Source organism: Leopardus geoffroyi, chromosome E2, assembly GCF_018350155.1.
Source record: "Leopardus geoffroyi isolate Oge1 chromosome E2, O.geoffroyi_Oge1_pat1.0, whole genome shotgun sequence".
NCBI lineage: Eukaryota > Metazoa > Chordata > Mammalia > Carnivora > Felidae > Leopardus > Leopardus geoffroyi.
The window spans coordinates 25,370,753-25,392,684 of NC_059335.1; the positions used below are offsets into that span (position 1 = coordinate 25,370,753).

Below are 21,932 nucleotides of genomic sequence, written 5' to 3' on the forward strand. Positions count from 1 at the left end.
TGTAACAGCCTGAGGATGCTCTTATTTATTTATTTTTTTATCATAATTAAGATTACTTTGTCAAAGTAAAGCTTTGGTACTGGATAGGAAAGCCACTGGATAGGAAATGCCAACTTCGCCCTATAAGGAAATAAGGCTTCTTTGCCACTTCTGGAGACTTTGCAAATTGAGACAAGCAAGGAAAACAAAACACAAGTTTTGTTTCCAGCTCAAGGGTCATATTCCCTACTGTGAAGTGTCAAACCCAGGATTAAACATAGAAGAATTCTTATATGGTCTGGAAGTTCAACTCTAAAAAAATTAATTGCTTTAAAAAAACCATTTAGCTTTTTGGGCTTTTGTAGTCATTAAACCAATCACAGAAATATATGAAAAAGTTACTCAAAAAAATTCAGAATTTTTGTTATTAGTAGAGGTATATAAAACATGGAAAACTGATTTTGCAGGGACCTAAAAAGATATCTGAGGTCAACTTGTCATAATGGCTCATAACTCAAATCATTCTACAAACTCAAGAGATAATAGCACATAAATCTTTAATTTCTGGAGTATACATTATTTCCTTTAGATTAAAAAAAATCACAAAAGCAAAACACTGAAGCTGTTTTTATCTAGTGCCAAGCCTATAAATTGTTAACATTGTTTATTAAGAATTCACAGTAATTGTCTTGCAGTTTGCAGATGCCAAGAAGTCATGGCAACAAAATTGTAGAATAGTGTTACATAGATTAAAAAAAGGTAAAATATAATGCTTTGAAAAAATTATAGAATAAATTACATTTTAAATCAGAGTGGTAGACAAGCTTACATGGAACATCTGGGCTGCTGTTTAGAACTGTTTGACCTTTAAAACTTCCAGCCAGCTAAAGCAGGGAAAAACAGCAAAGGCAAGGAAAGACCATGGGACTAGTTCTGAGATATGGGTACTCTCTCCTCTTTTCTGGGCCTCAGAATTCTCATTAATAAAGCTGGAGCAGATCATCTTTCTTGGGATCTTAAAAAAAACCCCAAACTAGATTCCTTCTAATCATGAACAACATAGCACACACCATTTTAATAAGAGGGCATAATCCCCTTTGAGAATCACTCCTGGAATCACAACGGACTTTTTTCCTATTCTGTGTCCTCAGTTGACACACTCCTGAAGCCAGAAAGCATCCTGCTCATCTGACAATTGCACAACTATAAAAATGTTCAGAAGTAGTCACTTAGGAGGTCCTTTTAATGCCTAATAATTGCATGAAACATGACAAAGACACAAAACCTGTCATCCAGAGTTAACAAAGCCTTTTTAATCTCTTTTGTGATGTGAAATGTGGAAAATCCTTTGCTTTTTGTTAAACCTTTAGGTTGAACATTTCCCCCCACAAAAGGTACATCACACTTCATTCATACATACTTTAGATGTTGGGATTTGTAGGTTTCCTGCAATTTCTGGGCACTTGAGGGTTGGTATCTTGTGCTAAACTCAGGATCACAGATGAAAGGTAACAACAGTATAGTAGAGGTGTCCTTAATGCTGCTCCTGAATTGAAGATATTCTCCCCTCCAGATTTGTATTTTCCACTGTATGTTTTAACAACTGGCTACTACATTCTCTATGAAGGGTGTAATAACTTCCACAAGATGGCTGAAGTTCATCTCCATTACTAAAATTTATGGCTTTTACTTTAGTAAACAATTTGTCAAGTTTTCTCACTGACCTCAAAAATGATAGACTACATATGCAGCAATTAGCATTATGCTGGTAATAATGCCTAAAAATTAGTTCCATTCTCTTCCCTTCCTATAGTGTACTGCCAAAATAAATGTCTGACTAAAAAATAAATGAGGCCTAGTCCCCATCTATAGTTCAATGAAGGCATACAATACATGGCAGTTTAAGGCTGGCTTAGCTAATTTGATCATCTGGCTCTTCAGTTCTACCCCTGCAGACAGACTAACTCATCAGAAACCCCTGATCCTGGACCAAATTAAGAGGTGCCTTCACTACATAAAGATTTACTATTTAGACTTCTCTCTGCATTTTGCTTTTTTTTTTTCTTTCAATTCAGAGGAAATGTTGTTCTGTATAGAGACCCTCTCTTTCTTTAGTTGAAGAGAAAACTGCAAGTAAGTTTGGGTTGTCTACTGTGGAAAACAAAAACTATTTCTTTTGTTTCAGTAGCCAGAAAATTTAGAACAAACTCTGTTGTCCAAGATTTACTTGCTGAGTTGCCTGAAACTATGTACTTCTGTGCTCTTTTAATGTTAAATGTCTTCTTTAAAGGCTCTATTTTGTAGGCCTCTTCACGACCTTTTAAAAGAAAATAGGATACAAATTTCAAAAATAAAAATAAAAATATAGTTACAAGTGACTCTCATGAAGCATACTGTATTATTTTCTACTATAAGGTAGGTGTTAAAGATGAATTTAACAGCTGTTTTTATAATGCAGGTGATTTTACACAGAAAATATGCTAGCTTTCCTTCATCATGAAGAATGAGATCACAGTTATTATTATACTAAATAATTACTATGCAGTTCAAATGTTAGCTGGCTACTAATACTAGAATGACTATTCAACATAGCTACTGAAAGAATTTCTATCTAATCTGGCTCTGGTTCATTAGTTCAATGAATACTACATTCATTAAGTCTTTCTACCTTCCCAAATTCTATTTTTAGAACAGGAAATTATGCTGACTTAAAAAACAACTTAAATCATAAATATACTATGTATAGGTTTTTGTATCTCCTGGATATTATATTTAAAAAAATAAAAAATGTGATATAAGAAACATGTTGAAGGGGTATCATATATGTATATTATTTAAGGTCCCAGTTTTCACTAATCTGAGAAAATGCATGGATGTGATATCTTAAAAAATCAATGAAATTCCATGAAACTTCAATTTCTCATTTCACTAAGAATTTACTACAAAATATATCAAAAATGAGAATTTATCTCTTTTAAACGGCATGTCTGTATTAGTTATAATTTGATAAATGGTTCCTTTTCATATATTTTTTAAGATCCAAAATCTCAGTGTAATAACATGATTGAAGAATCATGTAACAATGTATATTTTAATATAAGATTTGTGTAGTGATTTGGAATAAATAACACACAGTGAAAAATTTATCATAAACTAAATGCAATAACAAAAAAAAACCAAAGCTATGTACACATTACCAAGGTCTTTACAATGAGTTATAACGTGGAGCTCCATCACAGCATACTTGTATACAAAGCCACTAATGTGAACACTGAAATAAATCTGTCATGTAGGTCTTTAATCTTGATTTAATAAAGTTTTGTACAGTATCAAATAATATCAAAAGTCTAAAAAAACACAATGAGTTTTTATATCATGTTTATAAATTATTGTTTATATACCATAAAAAACATAAGGTCAAAAGTGCAGTTTAAAAAAAAGTGGAAGTTGTTATTCTTGGTAAGAACTAGAAAAATGTACTATCCCAAGTACGAAGCCATCTGAGGGCTTTTACAGTTTCTTAGGAATTCTCCTTTTACTCTCACACAACCTTGGTTACCATACGCTATAAGATAAACCAATATAAAGGGAGCAAAATCATCTTCTTATAAAAATAACAGGGAACACAAATCTGGTGGTGAGAAATGCTGGAAATAAACATAATTACAGGCTTCTTCCAAAATGAATTAAATGACTTCGCTCACAGGAATGAATGGGCTATCACTGAATGTGACCAAATTTGGGAAATTTCAAAGGATTTTCAGAAATTCTAATCCTTAAGTTTTTAGTCATAACTGGCAAGGGTGCATACATCCTAGGATTATGAATTCTTCTAGTATAAGTAAGACAAGATAGGACCTAAAGGCGATAAATCATACCATTTACCATTCACAAAAAATAAACACTAAAAATCCAGTAACTAAAAGGCAGCAGTATAGAAATTAGTCAAGAAACAGATGGGCGAAACAGAACTCCGGGTCTTAATTGGCACTTACCACAGTAACTAGTTATATTTTGACAAATTCTAGAACAAATGCCTGTATTGAAATATGTGTGGTATGATAACCACTTATATTTAGCAAGAAACCAAAATGGTAAAATCACAAACTTATAAAACAAATTAAATTTAGAGAAAAGAAAAACAAAAGGAATGTAAAGAAAAACCTTATTTTTAAACTTATTGTGGGATCACAATATTGACAAACTGTATCAATCAAGAGCAGTATTCCTGAAGCAGCCTGAGCCTGGCTCAGCAGAACTACTTCACTCTTTAAATGCTATTTAACTGGTACTTTGTTTATGTGACACCAAGCAATAAATGATTATTATTTTTTTCACTGAATGGAGTAAGTTCCTTGGTTGGCTTAACATATAGACTGCCTGAGATAATAAAAACTTCACCATTACAATAGATTAATGGGAAATGAAGGTCTTCCTAGTTTCGACAGGAGAAAAGGGTTGGCTGCTGGAGAGAATGGGTGCTCTGTAGGCTGCATACGTACATACTTAATAATTAATGTCCCCTTTTGTAGAAGATTAAAAATCGATGGATATGGATGCTTGTGCAGAATCATCTCGCCCCCTGACATAAATTTCACAAGGAATCTCCTCCATTACTCTGTCTTCTAGGGCCTGTTCAGGGCACTCATGTGCCTGTTTGAAAGTGTAGCTACTCTTTTTGAAGGTGCTATTAAATGTTTTCATTGGCTGTGGTTGTGCAAAATCATTTCGGAAAGGCAGTTCCATGGAACTCAGGTTGGTCCTGCTTTGTTTGACACTGGATGCTTGCGATCCGCAGTGATGGTCATGAATGCACCGGGAGGCGGTGGAGGAGCGCCGCATCTTCTGGTAGTTGTCCAGTTCTTCTGACAGGTCGGCTAGGTCTGCAGAAATCTCTTTGTCCCTTAGTGAAAACAGTTCATAATGAGGAGGATCAAACACTTCCTGAAATCCAGTTTTATTAAAAGCAGTTTTGCAAGCCATGACCTTTTTTCGAGGTTGTTTCACTTGTACTAAAATAGAAATAATGAGAAGGACCAAGACAATCCCTGATGTAATGCCAATAATTGTTCCATGAGTTTTAGTGATTTGTTCAAATAGTCCTGCTTTTTTCTTTTCTGCAGAGAGAGAAAGAGAAACAATGAGGCTTTCAAAATTCATTAATGACCCCTGTCCCAAACTGGTAAGGTATTTTTAGGTAAAGCAGAACACATGGGTCAAACAGACCACAGATGATGCCACCTAAAATTAGGTTTTTGAACAAATAAAACAATACCATTATGATTTCTGGTTAAATTAGCCAATCATAATATGGCTAGATAGATTACATAAAAGAAAAAGGACTTGGTTCTTGCAAATTAAATTCAATACATGAACATAAAGAAAATGCCAGGGGCGCCTGGGTGGCTCAGTTGGTTAAGTGTCCGATTCTTGATTTTGGCTCAGGTCATGATCGCAGTTTGTGGGGTCCAGCCCCATGTTGGGCTCTGTGCTGACAGGAAGGAAGCTTGCTTGGGATTCTCTCTCTTTCTCTGTCCCCCCCCCTCCCCCAGCTCATGCACGCACATGTGCTCTCTCTCTCAAAATAAATAAACAAAAAAGGAAAATACCAAACAAATACTCTTATTCTATCAAGTTTAGCTTTCTGTTCTATGGTATATCTTTTTTTTTTTTTTTTAATGCTTACTTATTTTGAGAGGGAGAGAGTGTTCATGAGCAGAGGAGGGGTAGAGAGAGAGGAAGACAGAAAAACCCAAGCAGGCTCTGTACTCTCAGGGCAGAGCCCATCGTGGGGCTTGATCTCATGAACAAACCATGAGATCATGACCTATGCTGAAATCAAGAGTTGGATATTTAACTGACTGAGCCACCCGGGCTCCCCTATGGTATTTCTGACAAACTGCCATGTTGAGGTATATCCACAGTATCTCCACTAACCGCCATCAGCAAGAGAGAGCCTGTCAGGCTAACCCACTTAGGCATGTTATTATCACAATCTACATTTGAATGATTACCTTAAATTACTTCAAGTACTTAAGACAGCCGTATCAGATCACATTAACTTTTCACAGTAAGATATTTATTGAGCTTTTGGAGAATAAAAGGGAGGTAAACTTTAGGACTGAGACAGTGAGTTGATAATGTTTGTAGATATTCAACTATTACCACAAGTCACATTTACCTTAGATATACACTAGAAATAGAACATAGGAAATTTTATAAAATGAAAAAAAGCGGTTCTTACAAGTCTGTTTTTGCTTTAAAAAAATTTTTTTTTACATTGATTTATTTTTGAGAAACGGAGTGAGACAAAGCGTGAGCGGGGGAGGGGCAGAGAGAGAAGGAGACACAGAATCTGAAGCAGGCTCCAGGCTCTGAGCAAGTGGTCAGCACAGAGCCTGATGCGGGGCTCGAACTTACAAACTGTGAGATCATGACCTGAGCCGAAGTCGGACGCTCAACCGACTGAGCCACCCAGGTGCCCCTGTTTTTGCTGCTTTTTAAGACTGAATGCATCAATATTTATTAAACAGCATTTGTATATAATTTAAAAAATACTACTATTTTAGGTAACTTTATAAATTATTCAGAGAATAAGGTATCTTTACAATATGAATAAGAAAATAATGAAATATTAGAGCAGACTTTTGAACAACTTAAAAAACACAGTACATAAAAATGAATGCTTTTGTTGAGAATAAGTATTTTTCTTTACTTTCACCACATAACAGAGGTCTACACTCTATTTAAAACAAACATTTATATTTTATGTTTCCATTTCTGCCAAAGCAGCTATTGCTAAGTACAGTTGTAGAAAAGGGCATTTTAAGTCTTTCTTAATGAAGGGCAATGGTCACTTTTCTATGAAAAAGGTTGGCCTTTGCCATTGCACTCACCTTTACAATGATTTTCATCCCAAGGGTATGCACAGTTCTGAACACCATTACAGACTAAAGAATTATTGATGCACATGTTGCTGTGGCAAAAGAAAGTGCTACCTGTGCAGGGAGCTGCAGGAAAGAAAAACAATTTGTTGCTAAGAACTCATTTTGGTTTATTTACACTTAAACTTGTTTCATGAATACACTCCTACTATATAAACAATAAGACAAAGGCCAACACTCTCTGATATGGTCTCACCTAAACTTTTACTTAAGGGTGCCCAAGTGTCATTTAAAAAAAAAAAAATTTTTTTTAATGTTTTATTTATTTTTGACAGAGAGAGAGAGAGAGACAGAAGCATGAGCGGGTGAGGGTCAGAGAGAGAGGGAGACACAGAATCCGAAGCAGGCTCCAGGCCCTGAGCCGGCAGCACAGAGCCCGACGCGGGGCTCGAACTCACAGACCGAGAGATCATGACCTGAGTCGAAGTCAGACGCTCGACCGACTGAGCCATCCAGGCGCCCCCCCCAAGTGTCATTTTTAATGTAATGAGAATATGAATATATTTGCCATGGTTCTCAAGGAAGTAGTACATAGCCTGGTAGCATTCCAAACTGTTAGAAGAAAATGTTGGTGAGGATGTGGAGACACTGGAACCCTTGGTGCATTGCTGAAGGAAATGTAAAATGGTACAGTTGCTGTGCAAACAGTACGGAGTTTCCTCAGAAATTTACACAGATTACCATGTGCTGCAGCAATTCTATTTCTAGGTACATATCTCAAACAACTAAAAGCAAAGATTCAAACACATAACGTACAGCCATGTTCATGGCAGCATTATTGACAAGCACACAGCAGCATCATTCTACCAAAAGGTAGAAATAATCTGAATATCTGTTGATGGATGAATGGATAACCACAATGTGGTGTACACATATCTAATGAAATATTATTCAGTGTTAAAACTCAGAAGGAAATTCTGGCAAATGCTACAACATAGATAAATCTTGACATTCATTATGCTTGAAGGAAGCCAGACACAAAAGAACAAATATTGTAGGATTCCGGGTATATATATGGTACCTGGAGCAGTCAACTCATTGACAGAAAAAAAGCGCAATAGCTACCAGAACCTGGAGGAAGAGGGAAATGGGGAGTGTTTAATGGGAGAGTTTCAGTTGGGAATGATAAAAAAGTTCTGGAGATGGATGGTGGGGATGGTTGCAGAAAAATGTGAATGTACCTAATGCCACCAAACTATATACTCAAAAATGGTTAAAATGGCGAATTTTATGTTATATAGATTTTACCACACAAAAAAATAACTCTTTAGAATTTTAACATTAAAATTTTTTAAAACAACAAAGATTTTGGAACATATACCATGTAATTTTGTATTTTGTATAAACTGTTCTTTCAGCCTGAAATGTCTCCTTCCTCCTTTCCCTTCCTGGTGACCATCTACTCATCTTTCAAGATCATCCAAAATGTTGCCTTGTCTGTGAAGATTCCCTCAATTCTCCTAGGCAGCTAGGGACCCCTGTGTTCCGGTCATACTGTATATGTGCTTCCATCTAACACTTCTCCTTGTTTGTGTAAAAATTTGTTACACTAGATTAGGACTCAGTGTGTTTACTTTAGTTAGGAAATAAAGTCTTAGATCAGAGACAAAAGTACCAGCATAGTAATAACGTGTATTTCAGTGTAAAGACACACACACACACAAATCTGAAAGTCAAGAAGGATAGCTTATTTTTTCTTCCACTCAAAAAGACTGCAGAATTATGACAGAAGCTCCTAAAAATCAACTAACCATTTTGATTTCCAAAAATATACTCAAACACAATGTATTTCCTGTCTAAAAAATTCTACATTTATTTTGAGAAGATACATGTCACATCAAGGGAGGAAAACTGAGTACCACTCTCTATTATACTGACAGGCTTCAAATATTTATTTTATTTTTTATTATATGAAATTTATTGTCAAATTAGTTTCCATACAACACCCAGTGCTCATCCCAAAAGATGCCCTCTTCAATGCCCATCACCTCCCCTCCCCTCCCTCCCACCCCCCATCAACCCTCAGTTTGTTCTCAGTTTTTAAGAGTCTCTTATGCTTTGGCTCTCTCTCCTACTCTAACCTCTTTTTTTTCCCTCCCCTCCCCCATGGGTTTCTGTTAAGTTTCTCAGGATCCACGTAGAGTGAAAATATTTTTTATATTTTCTTTTTTTTTTTTTTTTTTTTTTTTTCAACGTTTATTTATTTTTGGGACAGAGAGAGACAGAGCATGAACGGGGGAGGGGCAGAGAGAGAGGGAGACACAGAATCGGAAACAGGCTCCAGGCTCTGAGCCATCAGCCCAGAGCCTGACGCGGGGCTCGAACTCACGGACCGCGAGATCGTGACCTGGCTGAAGTCGGACGCTTAACCGACTGCGCCACCCAGGCGCCCCTATATTTTCTTTTTAAAAGTTTCTTTTCAAGGTGTGCCTGAGTGGCTCAGTTGGTTAAGCACCTGACTCTTGATTTTGGCTCAGGTCATGATCTCACAGTTTGTGGGCTCTGGGCTGACAGTGAGGAGCCTGCTTGGGATTCTCTTGCTCTTTTTCTGCCCCTCCCATCTCACGTGTGAGCACACATGCTTTCTCTCTCTGAAAATATATTAATATTAAAAAAAAAGTTTCTTTTCAAGATGAAAAGAAATATCTAAAATTTTATGAGATTAATAACTGAATTTCTTCCCTAAAAGTATCTTTTTAAAAATAAATATACAATGAAACTTATTAAAACAATGAAGTTAGTATTTCTTTCCCTCTAAAGAGAAGGCCCTATCTTTAGGTTACAATCATAGGAAGCTTTGGAATACCTAACCACATTGTCCAATTGCATCATCAGTAATAAAACTGACAGTCTGATAAAAAACAAACAAACAAAAAACCAATACACACATAGAAAACAAAAACCTGACAGTTTGGTATCCACCTGCCTGACCCCTTTGTCTATTTCTCAGTTTGGCTCTGAAAATGGACTATAGAAACAGGTATTTATTGGGTCCCAAGGAAACCCTAAAACATCATCTGATATCTATCAAATATTTATTAGACTTATAATGTAGGTCAATAGACAACATCCATTGCATCACTAATCATCAGGGAAATGCAAATCAAAACGACAATGAGATATCACTTCACACCTGTCAGAATGGCTGTCGTGAAAAAGACAAGAAATAAGTGTCAGTGGAGATGTGGAAAAAAGGGAACCTTCATGCACTGTTGGTGAGAATGTATACTGGTGCAGCCCCTGCACCAGTATAAAGTTTCTCCAAACAGTATAAATGTCCCTCAAAAAGTTAAAAATAGAATTACCATATAATCCAGCAATTCCACTTTTGGGTATATATCTGAAGAAAATCAAAATACTAATTCAAAAAGATGTATGCACCCTTCTGTTCATTACATCATTATTTATAATAGCTAAGATATATAAGCAACCTAAGTGCCCATCCATGGATGAATCAATAAAAATGTGTGTGTGTATGTGTATACACACACATACATACAATGGAGTATTACTGAACCATAAAAAGGAATGAAATCTTGTCATGTGTAACAACACGGATGGACCTAAAGGGTATTATGCTAAGTGAAATAAAAGAAAAACAAATACTGATGATTTCATTTATATGTGGAATCTAAAAAAACAAATGTACAAACAAAACAGAAAGACTAGAAATAGAGAACTAATGGTTGCCAGAAGGAAGTAGGGGTGCGGGGGTGAGATAGGATGAAATAGGGGAAGGGGATTAAGAGGAACAGTCTTCAAATTATAAAACAAGTAAGTCATGGGAATATAATGTACAGCTTAGGGAATACAGTCAATAATATTATAACAATTTTGTATGTGACAGATGGAACCTAGACTTATGGTGGTGATCATTTCATAATGTATGTAAATATCAAATCACTGAATAGAATATCATCCACTGACTGAATGTCAATTATTCTTCAATTAAAATAACATCCAAAATTGCTTTGCTATTAGAGAGCAAATATAAGTTCTCTTTTTTTAAAAGACTGTTTATTTATTTATTTATTGAGATAGAGGGGAGGGCAGAGAGAGAGAGAGAGAGACAGAGAGAGAGAGAGACAGAGAGAGATAGAGGAAGAATCCCAAGCAGGCCCTGCACTGTCAGTGCAGAGCATAACGCAGGGCTCGATCTCACAAATGTGAGATCATGACCCGAGTCAAAATCAAGAGTCAGATGCCTTACCAACTGAGTCACTCAGGCACCCCTAAAATCTCTTTTTAAGGAAGAATCCCCCAAAAGTAATATTCACCCAAGTTCTAGTTCAGCAGGCTTATCTATGGTTAATCATTATGAACTAGGATTTGTTTATCTTTCCTCCCTCCCTATTATAAATTAAACGGAATGTAGGCATGACGTTTATATACAGTTAATTATTCAGTGCACTAAACTTTTAGGCTTGCTTATTTGCTAGGTACTTACCCACTCCAGTTTAAGTATAATAACCCTTAGGTGGCTCTGATAACTAAAGAATCTAAAATAGCTAAGAACTGTGAATAGCTTGGGAAATCATGCTATGAAGCACAGAATGGAAAAAAAAATGGATTAGTAATTAAGAAAAATTGTTTCTGTTATTAGTTAACCTGTCTACTTTGAGATTTTAACTAACTCCTTGGGTCGCTGTTTCCTCTTTTTAAATGAATGGGATAGACTGTTATCTCAGACTTCTGGTTCTAAAATCAATGAGACTATGAAATTAGTGGTTTCAATCATGTGGATAATTCTATTCTTAGAAGTATCATGTATATAACAAGTAATTTACTCAGAGACTGAACCCATCACATGTATCATTTAAACTATTAAGTAATATTTCATGATTCTTAAAAAAATGTTTGATGGTTTCAAAACTTACAAGGGCAATACATATGAGTTACATGAATAAGCCATTAGGTTGAGGGCAGAAAAGCCAAAGAAAACATATGATGGGGTGCTTGGGTGGCTCAGTCAGGTAAGTGTTGGGCCTTTGAGTTTGGCTCAGGTCATGATCTCATGGTCTGTGGGATTGAGCCCCACTTTGGGCTCTGAACTGACAATGCAGAGCCTGCTTGGGATTCTCTCCTCTGCCCCTCCTCTGCTTGCGTGCTCTCTCTCTTAAAATGAATAAATTGAAAAAAACCCAGTATGGTGGTATTTTATTTAAGTACAAACTTAGCTGGTAACCCACTTCAGTTGTGTCATGTATATTATAAAATTATATTACACCCATGTGTGCAGTTTAACATAACAAATGGCCTAGAGAACACACAGTATTTTTTAATTTCTCACTTCTAAAAACTGGAGTTTTCTGGCTTTTTGTTTATGTATCATACCACAATCCTAATACATACTATATCATATTACCTGCTGACCTCTAATTTTACCTATCTTATCCAGTTCACAAATGAGAATACAGGGAACAGAAGCTATTTTCAAGACAAGCTGAGTGAGGTTGTAAGTACTGTGGCTTCTAGGCATGCTGATTTTGAGTCAAACTATCATTAGCTCTTTAAGTTTATCCATAGAACATTGTGTGACCACATTTGGATTCTCTTTATGGTTCAAAAGTGGCAAAAAAAAAAAAAAAAAGACAGGTTTTCTGCTCAGAGTTTCTCACTGACTAAACAGTAAGTAGAAAACACCCTCATGAGGTTTTTATTTTATAGAATTCTTTACAATTGCTCCCCACATGATTTAAAGCAATTAGAAAGCAGCAGTGATATCAGGTTTTGTTTTGTAGAAATACATTATATTCATAATTACAGATGTATTAAGCTCTATGGATTTTCAGTGGGTAAGCATAGCTGTTTATGATGAGAATCAAAGTATCAGTTATTGACCTGGGATGCTAATGACATGCTTCAATTAAAAACTATAAAAAATGGCTGAATTATAGCAATTTATAAGTAAAGGGCAAAGAGAATAGCAAAAATAGTGCCAGTTATGAACTATTTTCTACTTCTAGCCTGAGGACTTTCTCTTTTCCCTTTCACTCACTACTGGATCATGGCATGAGAAAGAAGAAGGGTTATGGTTTCAGCCCCCCTTCCCTTCCCATGAGATGTGGCAATGATGCTGAAAGATGGTCTGTCCTTCAACTAGGCCCGCAGGGACCTATAGGCAGTATGTCACTGAAAATCACATTATGGATTTATTTTGACAAAAATAACTTCTGTTGCTTTCATGGTTGTAGTCCTAGAAATTATCTTCCTAAAACCATATCCTGTCTGAAAGAGTGAGGTGTATATTAGTATTCAGTGCTTGGGAAGAGGTCAAACATATTGACTGACTGTCATTCTGTATCTTTCACTTTAGCCAAGTTATATTATTTAGTCATATCTGTAATCCACAATGGGTAGGTATGAAGTGAATATCTCATGCAGATTTAGTCCATTTATGTAAACCTTTTCTGAAATATTGATTGTTTTCATGGATGGATTCATAACAGTTACAAATTATTAACAGTTTAGAGAAAAACAAAAAAGTTTAACAATTTGAATTAATGATGAGCATATAAAAATGTATGGTTTGGAGCTCTCTAATGTGATTAAAAGGAGATTTCCTGGGCACCTGGGTGGCTCAGTTGGTTAAGCATTTGACTCTTGATTTCGGCTCAGGTCATCACCTCACGGTTCATGGGTTCAAGCTCCATGTCAGGCTCCAAGCTGACAACATGGAGCTTGCTTAGGATTCTCTCCCTGTCCTTTCTCTCTACCCCTCCCCCACTCCCTTCCTCCCTCCCTCTCTCAAAATAAATAAACATTAAATAAAAAAAGGAGATTTCCAAACCAGGACTTTTGTTTTAGAAAACTTATAAAATCCTTTACTTTGATCACATACATATGACATTCGTTTTTTGGAGGGGTGGTTTTCTTGTTCTTCATGGATAATAAAGCTAAATTTAGGATATGGAGCTAAGTCTATTGCAACCTTTAACTTAGTTTTATATTTAATTATTGTAAAGACATCACTTGAGGGAGGCTTTTCACCTGTTTACTTATCAGATTTGTACTGATGGAGACATCACTAGTGCAGATACAGAAATACCTTAACTAAAACACATCAGAGAATAATTTTGCATTTAAGATTTAGACCAGTGTTACCCAAAATATAATGTAAGGCAAAATATGAACAAGTAGCCACAATAAAAAAGATATTTAGAAAGAAACAAGTGGAATTAATTTCACTAGTACCTTATTTAACCCTATATATCTTTGCAGAAAAGAGAAATATAGAAGGACTGAGGCTGCTACCTTTAGAAGGGTCTGTGTGCAAGTTTGGCCCTTAGTTTTGGCAACTGAGAACCTGACTTTCCTCCATTCTCTGACTGGTAAGGTTCATGGTGCCTAGAGTTGGTGTGAACAACATCATTTATGCCATATACCTTCTTTCCTTTCGTGAGTCTACAATTTTGGTACAGGCAAGGCAGATAGATGGTGCCTATGTGCCTAGCCCCCAACAAAAACTTGGGTGCTGAGCTCTAAGTGGGTTCTCTGGGCAGAAACGTACATGTTACTGCATTCTTTGTTGCTTAAGAAATGCACATGCTTAGTGTGCCCTTCATGGGAGGGAGAGAGGATAAGGAAGTCTGTGAAAGGATTTCTCCAGACTCAGACAGTATTTTTCCTTTGTTGATCCTATATCCTTTCACTGTAATAAATTTTAGCTGTGAGTATTCAAATGTATGCTGAGTCCTGTGAGTCCTTCTAGCAAATCACCTACCATGTGGGTGGTGTTAGGGAGCCCTGAAACAATATCCAAAATATCCTCATTTAACACGTATATAAAATATGAGGAGATATTTTACATTATTTCTTATCAAGTCTTTGAAATTCAGAATAAATCTTCATAATTATAGCACATTTCAATTTAGATGGGCCACATTATGAGTGTTCAATAGCTACATGTGGCTGATGGGTACTGTTGGAAAACACAGGTACAAGATGTTGGGAATAAATAAGACGAGGAGAAAGGAAAACGGCTGAAACGCTTTCTTGCTAACTTTAACTGTATCTTTGTATCAAGCACTGCTTTGTAGTCATTTGAAATAGTGAAGCAGCCTTTACATAGCTGTTTTTTTCAAGTTTGAAAAGTTGATAAAAATTTTCTGGACACAGTTGATATCCATCAATAGGGCAACAAGCAGCAGCAGCAGTATACTCCATGCAAGTATTACTGCTGAGCTCAACATTTCCCACTACTTGAGAAACTCACTAAATCCAAAATAACTCAAAGCTTTTTCCCTTCATCTGTCCAATTTTCACTTTCTAAGTCAATCAGACCCTAACTGTAGGTATCTTTGACTCATTTTGATCAGTCCCCAAATCTTGTGTATTCTACCTCCACAACTCTTCTTTCTTCTGTCACTGCTCTGGTTCAGACCTTCCTGGTCTCCCCCTCTGACTATGGAAGTTAGCCTCCTATGACCTCCACGCCCCAATTAAAGCACAGCTCTGATTACATCATCTTATAGTACAAGACCCTTCAAAACTCCCCAAAGCTTATAACATGAATTCTAATTTTATTTTATTTTATTCTAGAGAGTGTGTATTCACGCACACACAAGCTGGGGAGACAGGCAAAGGGAGGGAGGAAGGGGGAGAGAGAGAATGAATGAAATCTTAGCAGACTCTATGCTCAGTGTGGAGCCCAACACAAAGCTCAATCCCACGACCCTGGGATCTTGACCTCAGCAGAAATTAAGAGGCGGACGCTCAACAGACTGAGCTACATCATGAACTCTAGTTTTTGTCTTCCTAAAAAAAAATTTTTTTAAGTTCATTTTTTTCATTTTGAAATAAAGAGCATGAGTAGAGGAGGGGCAGAGAGAGGGAAGGAGAGAATCCTAAGCAGGCTCCACACTGTCAGCACTGAGCGCGATGTGGGGCTTGATGCCACAAACCATGAGATCATGACCTGAGCCAAAACCAACAGTCAGGTGCTCAACTGCCTGGGCTACTCAGGTGCCCCTACTTTTACCCTTTAATTTAAAGGCTTTCTAACTCTAGCTAGGCTCCATGCCCAGTGCGGAGCCTAAAGCAAGGATTGAACTCATGGCCTGGAGATCAAGACCTGAGCTGAGAGCAAGAGTCGGACGCTCAACCAACTGAGCCCACCCAGGCAACCCTAATCTTTTTTTTTTTTTTCAGTTTTTAATTTTCTTTAAGTTTATTTCTTTGTTTTGAGATAGAGTGAGAAAAAGCAAGAGCACAAGTAAGGTAGGGACAGAAATCAAGTTGATGCTCAACTGACTGAGCTATACAGGTGCTCCATGAGCTCTAATTTTAGCCTTTGTAAAAAAATTTTTTTTAAGTTTATTTATTAATTTTGAAAGAGAGAGCATGAGCAGGGGAGGGGCAGAGAAAGAAGGAAAGAGAATCCCAAGCAGGCTCCACACTGACAGTGCAGAGCCCAGTATGGGGCTCAAACTCATGAACTGTGATATCATGACCTGAGCCAAGATCAAGAGTCAAATGCTTAACCGAATGGGCCACCCAGGTGCCCCTCTAATCTACCTTTTGACTCATTTTTCTCTCTTCTTTCTTCTACTACTTCTTGTGGTCCAAATTGGCTCCATGCTTTTGTTCATTCTGTGGCCTCTGTTTGGAATAGCAACCTCAATTATCCAACATTTCTACCTTCTAAAATCTCAAGGATAAACTCCAAGGTCCTACCTTCAAGGACTACTTGCTCCATAATCAATGCTGTCTGCTAGAAGTAACCTGGATATTTAATCAGGAAGCACTTTGTTTTCTGTCTCAAACAGTCATTGTCATAGTCAATCCTGTAACTGCCTCATTTGCATCTATGTCACCTCACCTAAGTGACTATAATAAGATCCTTTAGAGCAGGGAATGTTTCATCCATTTCTGTATCTTCATAGCAAATAGCATCTTGTATGATAAATGTTAAATAAATGAATGGAAGGCAGGTAGGAAGGCTGGTTGGCTAAATTGGCTTCATAACCCAACTGCCCATCCGGCAATTCATCAAGTCTTGTAAAATTACAGACAGAAGAGTTCAGCTATAATAAAGCTTGTGTAGGTCACATACAATCATGATATTAATATAGAATCCATGGAACAATAATATTTTGAAATTATAAGTAAAGGGAAAAAGTACTAATTCCTAAATTTCTGAAGGAAAATATCTGATAGTATCTTACTCTTACACCTTTATATTTACAAATTTTGACTTGCAAAAATCATATAGTTTACCATTTTACTCTATTCACTTAGGATATAAAGGCGAAAATATTTCCTTCTCTTACGAGGACAATATAAACCAGTTATTTTAAAAATATATATGATGTGAACATACACACTAAACTATCTTGGGGCAGTCTGGATAAATCTTTAAATGGTGATTTTCTTCATACAGAGGTGACTGTGAGGAAAGGGATTAGTCAGAGAGGCTAATCAGCCCTCTCCAAATGTAGATTAAAGTTAAAGGCCACTTAAAACCAAGCCAAAAACATGAAGGTATTTTTGAAATCAGTTAAAAAAACTTTTTTAATGTTTACTTTTGAGAGAGAGAGAGAGAGAGTGAGAGTGAGCAGGGAGGGGCAGAGGGAGAAAGAAGGAGACACAGAATCTGAAGCAGGCTCCAGGCTCTGAGCTGTCAGCACAGAACCTGATGTGGGATTTGAACTCACAAGCCATTAGATCATGACCTGAGGTAAAGCCAGATGCTTAACCAACTGAGCCACCTAGGCACCCCTTGAAGACAGTTTTCTTTTTTATTTTTATTTATTTATTTATTTTTTGTTAATTTTTTTTTTCAATGTTTATTTATTTTTGGGACAGAGAGAGACAGAGCATGAATGGGGTAGGGGCAGAGAGAGAGGGAGACACAGAATCGGAAACAGGCTCCAGGCTCTGAGCCATCAGCCCAGAGCCTGACGCGGGGCTCGAACTCACGGACCGCGAGATCGTGACCTGGCTGAAGTCGGACGCTTAACCGACTGCGCCACCCAGGCGCCCCTCTTTTTTAAATCAAAGGTAATGTAATATGATTTACACTTACAATAAGCAAAATCAAAATAATTATCAAAAGTACTGACAAGTCACTTGGACTTTTACAGGAGATAGAAAGGCAATAGAACCAATTTTTCCTTGGGATTTGTTCATGTGAATTATCAGGAATTTAAGGGAAGAATCCTAAAATCTGTCCTCAGAGTTCTTCCACTTTTAAGCTGGATTAGTATCTACAGTGAGCTACAACATCCTTTAAGATGAAAAAATTCTCACACGCTCACAAATTAGTAAAGATGACTTTTAAAGACTTAACTAAGATAAAGAGAAAACCCCATTATAACTACAAAGAAAATTTCTGAAAATACACAAAAGGAAATTCAACTGTGTTGCCACAAAAAATCAATTAACCACAAAAGGAGGTTGTAATGAAGAAAATGAGGGAGAAAAAGCTTTAAGACATTTAAAAAACAAACAGCAAAAGTGTAGAAGTTCTTCCACCTTAGTAATTACTGTTAATGTAAATGAGTTAAACCCTCTATTCAAACAGCAGAGATTGGCAGAATAGATAACAAAACCCCCCCTAGATCCAACTATATACTGTCCTACAAAAGACTCACTTTAGATTTAAAGATACAAATTGGTTGAAAATAAAAAAAAAAAAAAAATGGAGAAAGATATTCCATGCAAACAGTTAACCAAAGAGAGCTGGGGTGGCTATACAAATATCAGACAAAAATAGACTTTAATGTCAGGGTACTGACTGTTGCAAATGATAAAAAGGGACAATGCAGATTGGTAAAAGGGATTCATCAAGAAAATACAATTATAAAAATATATAAATAAATAAAATATCAGAGCCCTAAATTATAAGAAGGAAACACTATCAGAATTTTAAGGGAGAATTAGATATTCTACAATAATGGCTGGAAACTTCAATATCCCACTTTTAATAATGGATACAACAACCAAACAGAAGATAAATAACCAAATGAAAGAATAACACTATAAGTCAACTGGAGGACCTAATAGATATGTAAAGAAAATTCCACCTAGCAACAGCAAAATATACATTTTTCTCATGTATAAGGAATTTTGTCCAGGATGGACCATATGTTAGGCCAGCCATATACACACAAAAATCTTAAAAGACTGATATCATACAAAGTTTCTTTTCCAATCACAATGAAGTAAAACTAGGTATCAGTCACAAAATAAAAACTAGAAAGTTTGTAAATATGTGGGAATTAAACTACACCCTCTTCACCAACTGGTCAAAGAAGAAATCACAAGGGAAAATTAGATAATACCTGAGACCAAAGAAAATGAAAACACAACATACCAAAACTTATGAGAAGCAATGAAACAGTGCTAAGAAAGAAATTTATAGCTATAAATGCCTACATTAAAAAAGGAGAAAGATCTGGAACCATTAACCTTAAAGAGCCAGAAAAGGAAGAGCAAACTAAACTCAAAGTTCTATGCCTTTGTCAGTAGTACTGAAATTATAAAGAGAGAGAATAGAAAAACTAAAGAAAAAACCAAAAAATGGTTCTTTGACGAGATCAACAAAATTGGCAAACTTTAGTTGCAATGATTAAGGAAAAAAAGAAACAGAGATAAAATGACTCAAATTACTAAAATCAGAAATGCAAGTGGAGACATTATTACAGATCTTATAGATATAAAAAGGATTAGAAGAGAATACTAACAACAATTCTACACCAATAAACTACTAATCTAGACGAAATAGACAAATTCCTAGAAACATACATTCTACCAAAATTGAATAAAAACCAAACAGGAAATCTGAACAGATCTCTAACTAGCAAGAATATTGAATCGGTAATCAAACTATTTCCCAACAAAGAAAAGCCCTGCACTGGATGGCCTCACTGATGAATTCTACCAAATGTTTACAGAATGTCAATTCTCAAACTCTTTCAAAAAGCTGAAGAGAAAGGATCACTTCTTACTTATTCTATGGATCAGCATAACCCTGATACCACAGCCAGACAAAGATACTACAAGAAATTAAACTACAGACCAATACCTCTTTATGCATATTGATGCAAAAATTCTCAACAAAATACTAGCACTGAATTCAACAACATATTAAAAGGATTATACACCATGACCAAGTGGGACTTATTCCTGGAACACAAAAACAGTTCCACATACAAAAATCAATGTAACACCCCACATTAACAGAATGAAGAGGGAAAAAATGACATGATCATCTCAACTGAATCAGAAAAAGCATTTGACAAAATTTCATGATGAAAACACTTAATAAACTAGGGCCAGAAGAAAATTTCCTCAATGTGATAAAGGCCATATATGAAAACCCCACAGCTAACACCATACTCAATGGTGAAAGGTTGAAAGCTTTTCTCTTAAGATCAGAAACAAGACAAGGATGTCTCCTTTCACTTCTATTCAACATAGTACTAGACGTTCTAGAGAGAGCAATTAGGCAAGAAAAGGCAATAAAAAGCATCCAAATGGGACAGGAAAATGTAAAATTATCTGTTTGCAGATAACATGATCTTATATGTAGAAAACCCTAATAAGATTACACACACACAGACACACACAGAGCTAATCCAGTAAAGTTGTAGGATACAAAAAACAGCATACAAAAGACAAAAGTAAGGAGCATTTCTACACACTAACAATGAAAAACTGGAAAAGAAAATAATTCCTTTGTAACAGCATTAAACAAAAAAATTCTTAGGAATAAATGTAACCAAGGAGATTCAAGACCTGTATACTAAAGAGTACAAAGCACTGTTGAAAGAAATTAAAGACAACAAATAAATGGGAAGACATCCTGGGTTCATGGACTGAAGACTTAATATTAGGATGACAATACTACTCAAAAGCAATCCACAGATTCATTATGATTTCTATTAAAAAACAAAAAAACAAAAGTGTTTTCTGAATGTTTTCTTTAAGAGAAGGAAAGAGCTTCTTGGAAATATGGTTGGTTCTAGGGCTGGACCAGGGAAAACACAGTTGAGCCTGGGCCATCTTGTGGTAACAGAAAGTAAGAAAGTGATTTTTTTTTTTAAAGGCACATCAAAAGGATAAAGGAGACAACTTGAAGGAGCTCCCAGTGGCCAAAGCTGGGATTCTGAGCAACAAAATAATGTCAGTACTATAATAATTATATATCATATATAATTATATATATAATAATGGCATAAAATAAAAATCCATAAACTCATACTGATATAAATAACTGAATAGATAAATGAGGGGGAAAAACAGCTCTTTCTCACAGTTTAATTACAATTAATAAGGGTAGAAGGAATAATGGAAACAGAAAACTCCCATTAGGTAAACACTACAGGAATACCTATTACATGAGAAACTAACAACAGTGAGCAAAAGGATATTACATAGTCTCAAAGAGAATTATTAATTAAGATGAAAAAATTAGTAACTTTATAGTGGAGGAACCTGACAGCACGTTAAGCAAGTGACTGAAGTTAATGTCAGACAAATCCACATTATGTACCCCTGCCTCACTGGTGTTATACACTGAGAAAGATATAATGTGATTTCTGGGGTACTGACAGAAATACGTAACTTCAAATGAATCCATGAGAAAACATCAGACAAACCTACACTGACAATCGACTAAATAAATGGCCAATGCCCTTCAAAAGTATTAAGGTCATTAAAGACTGAGGAACTGTCACAGATGGAGGACACTAAAGGACAGATGAAAGTAAATGCAATGTGGACATTAATGGGAAAACTAGTGACATGTAGATAAGGTCTATATACTGGTCAATAATACTGAGTCAGTGTTATTTTTCAGTTTTACTACATTATTAGGGGAACCTGAGTGAAAGGCATATGAAAACTCTACTATTTTCATAACGTTCTATATGCTTAAAATTATTTAAAAATAAAAAGTTAGAAAAAAAACAGCCTATCTAGATCTTTGATGAGCATGGTTTGGTAGATTCATAATTATTCACCATGCTGAATTACTACTGATAATTTTTTAAATCTTGAAAGAAG

The 21,932-nt window shown here is 36.0% G+C and overlaps 1 protein-coding gene across 4 annotated transcripts in view; it reads right to left on the reverse strand.

Annotated features, from left to right (window-relative positions):
* Nucleotides 1-519: 519 nt before the first annotated feature.
* The window catches only part of NETO2 (neuropilin and tolloid like 2), a 60,005-nt gene continuing 38,592 nt past the window's right edge, over nucleotides 520-21,932 (reverse strand). For all 4 annotated transcript variants that reach the window (XM_045442638.1, XM_045442639.1, XM_045442640.1 and 1 more), the window contains 2 exons: nucleotides 6,876-6,989; nucleotides 520-5,096 (listed from right to left, as the gene is read on the reverse strand). In XM_045442638.1, the coding sequence (XP_045298594.1) occupies nucleotides 4,516-5,096; nucleotides 6,876-6,989 (695 nt within the window). In that variant the 3' untranslated portion in view covers nucleotides 520-4,515. The remainder of the gene's footprint in view (nucleotides 5,097-6,875; nucleotides 6,990-21,932) is intronic.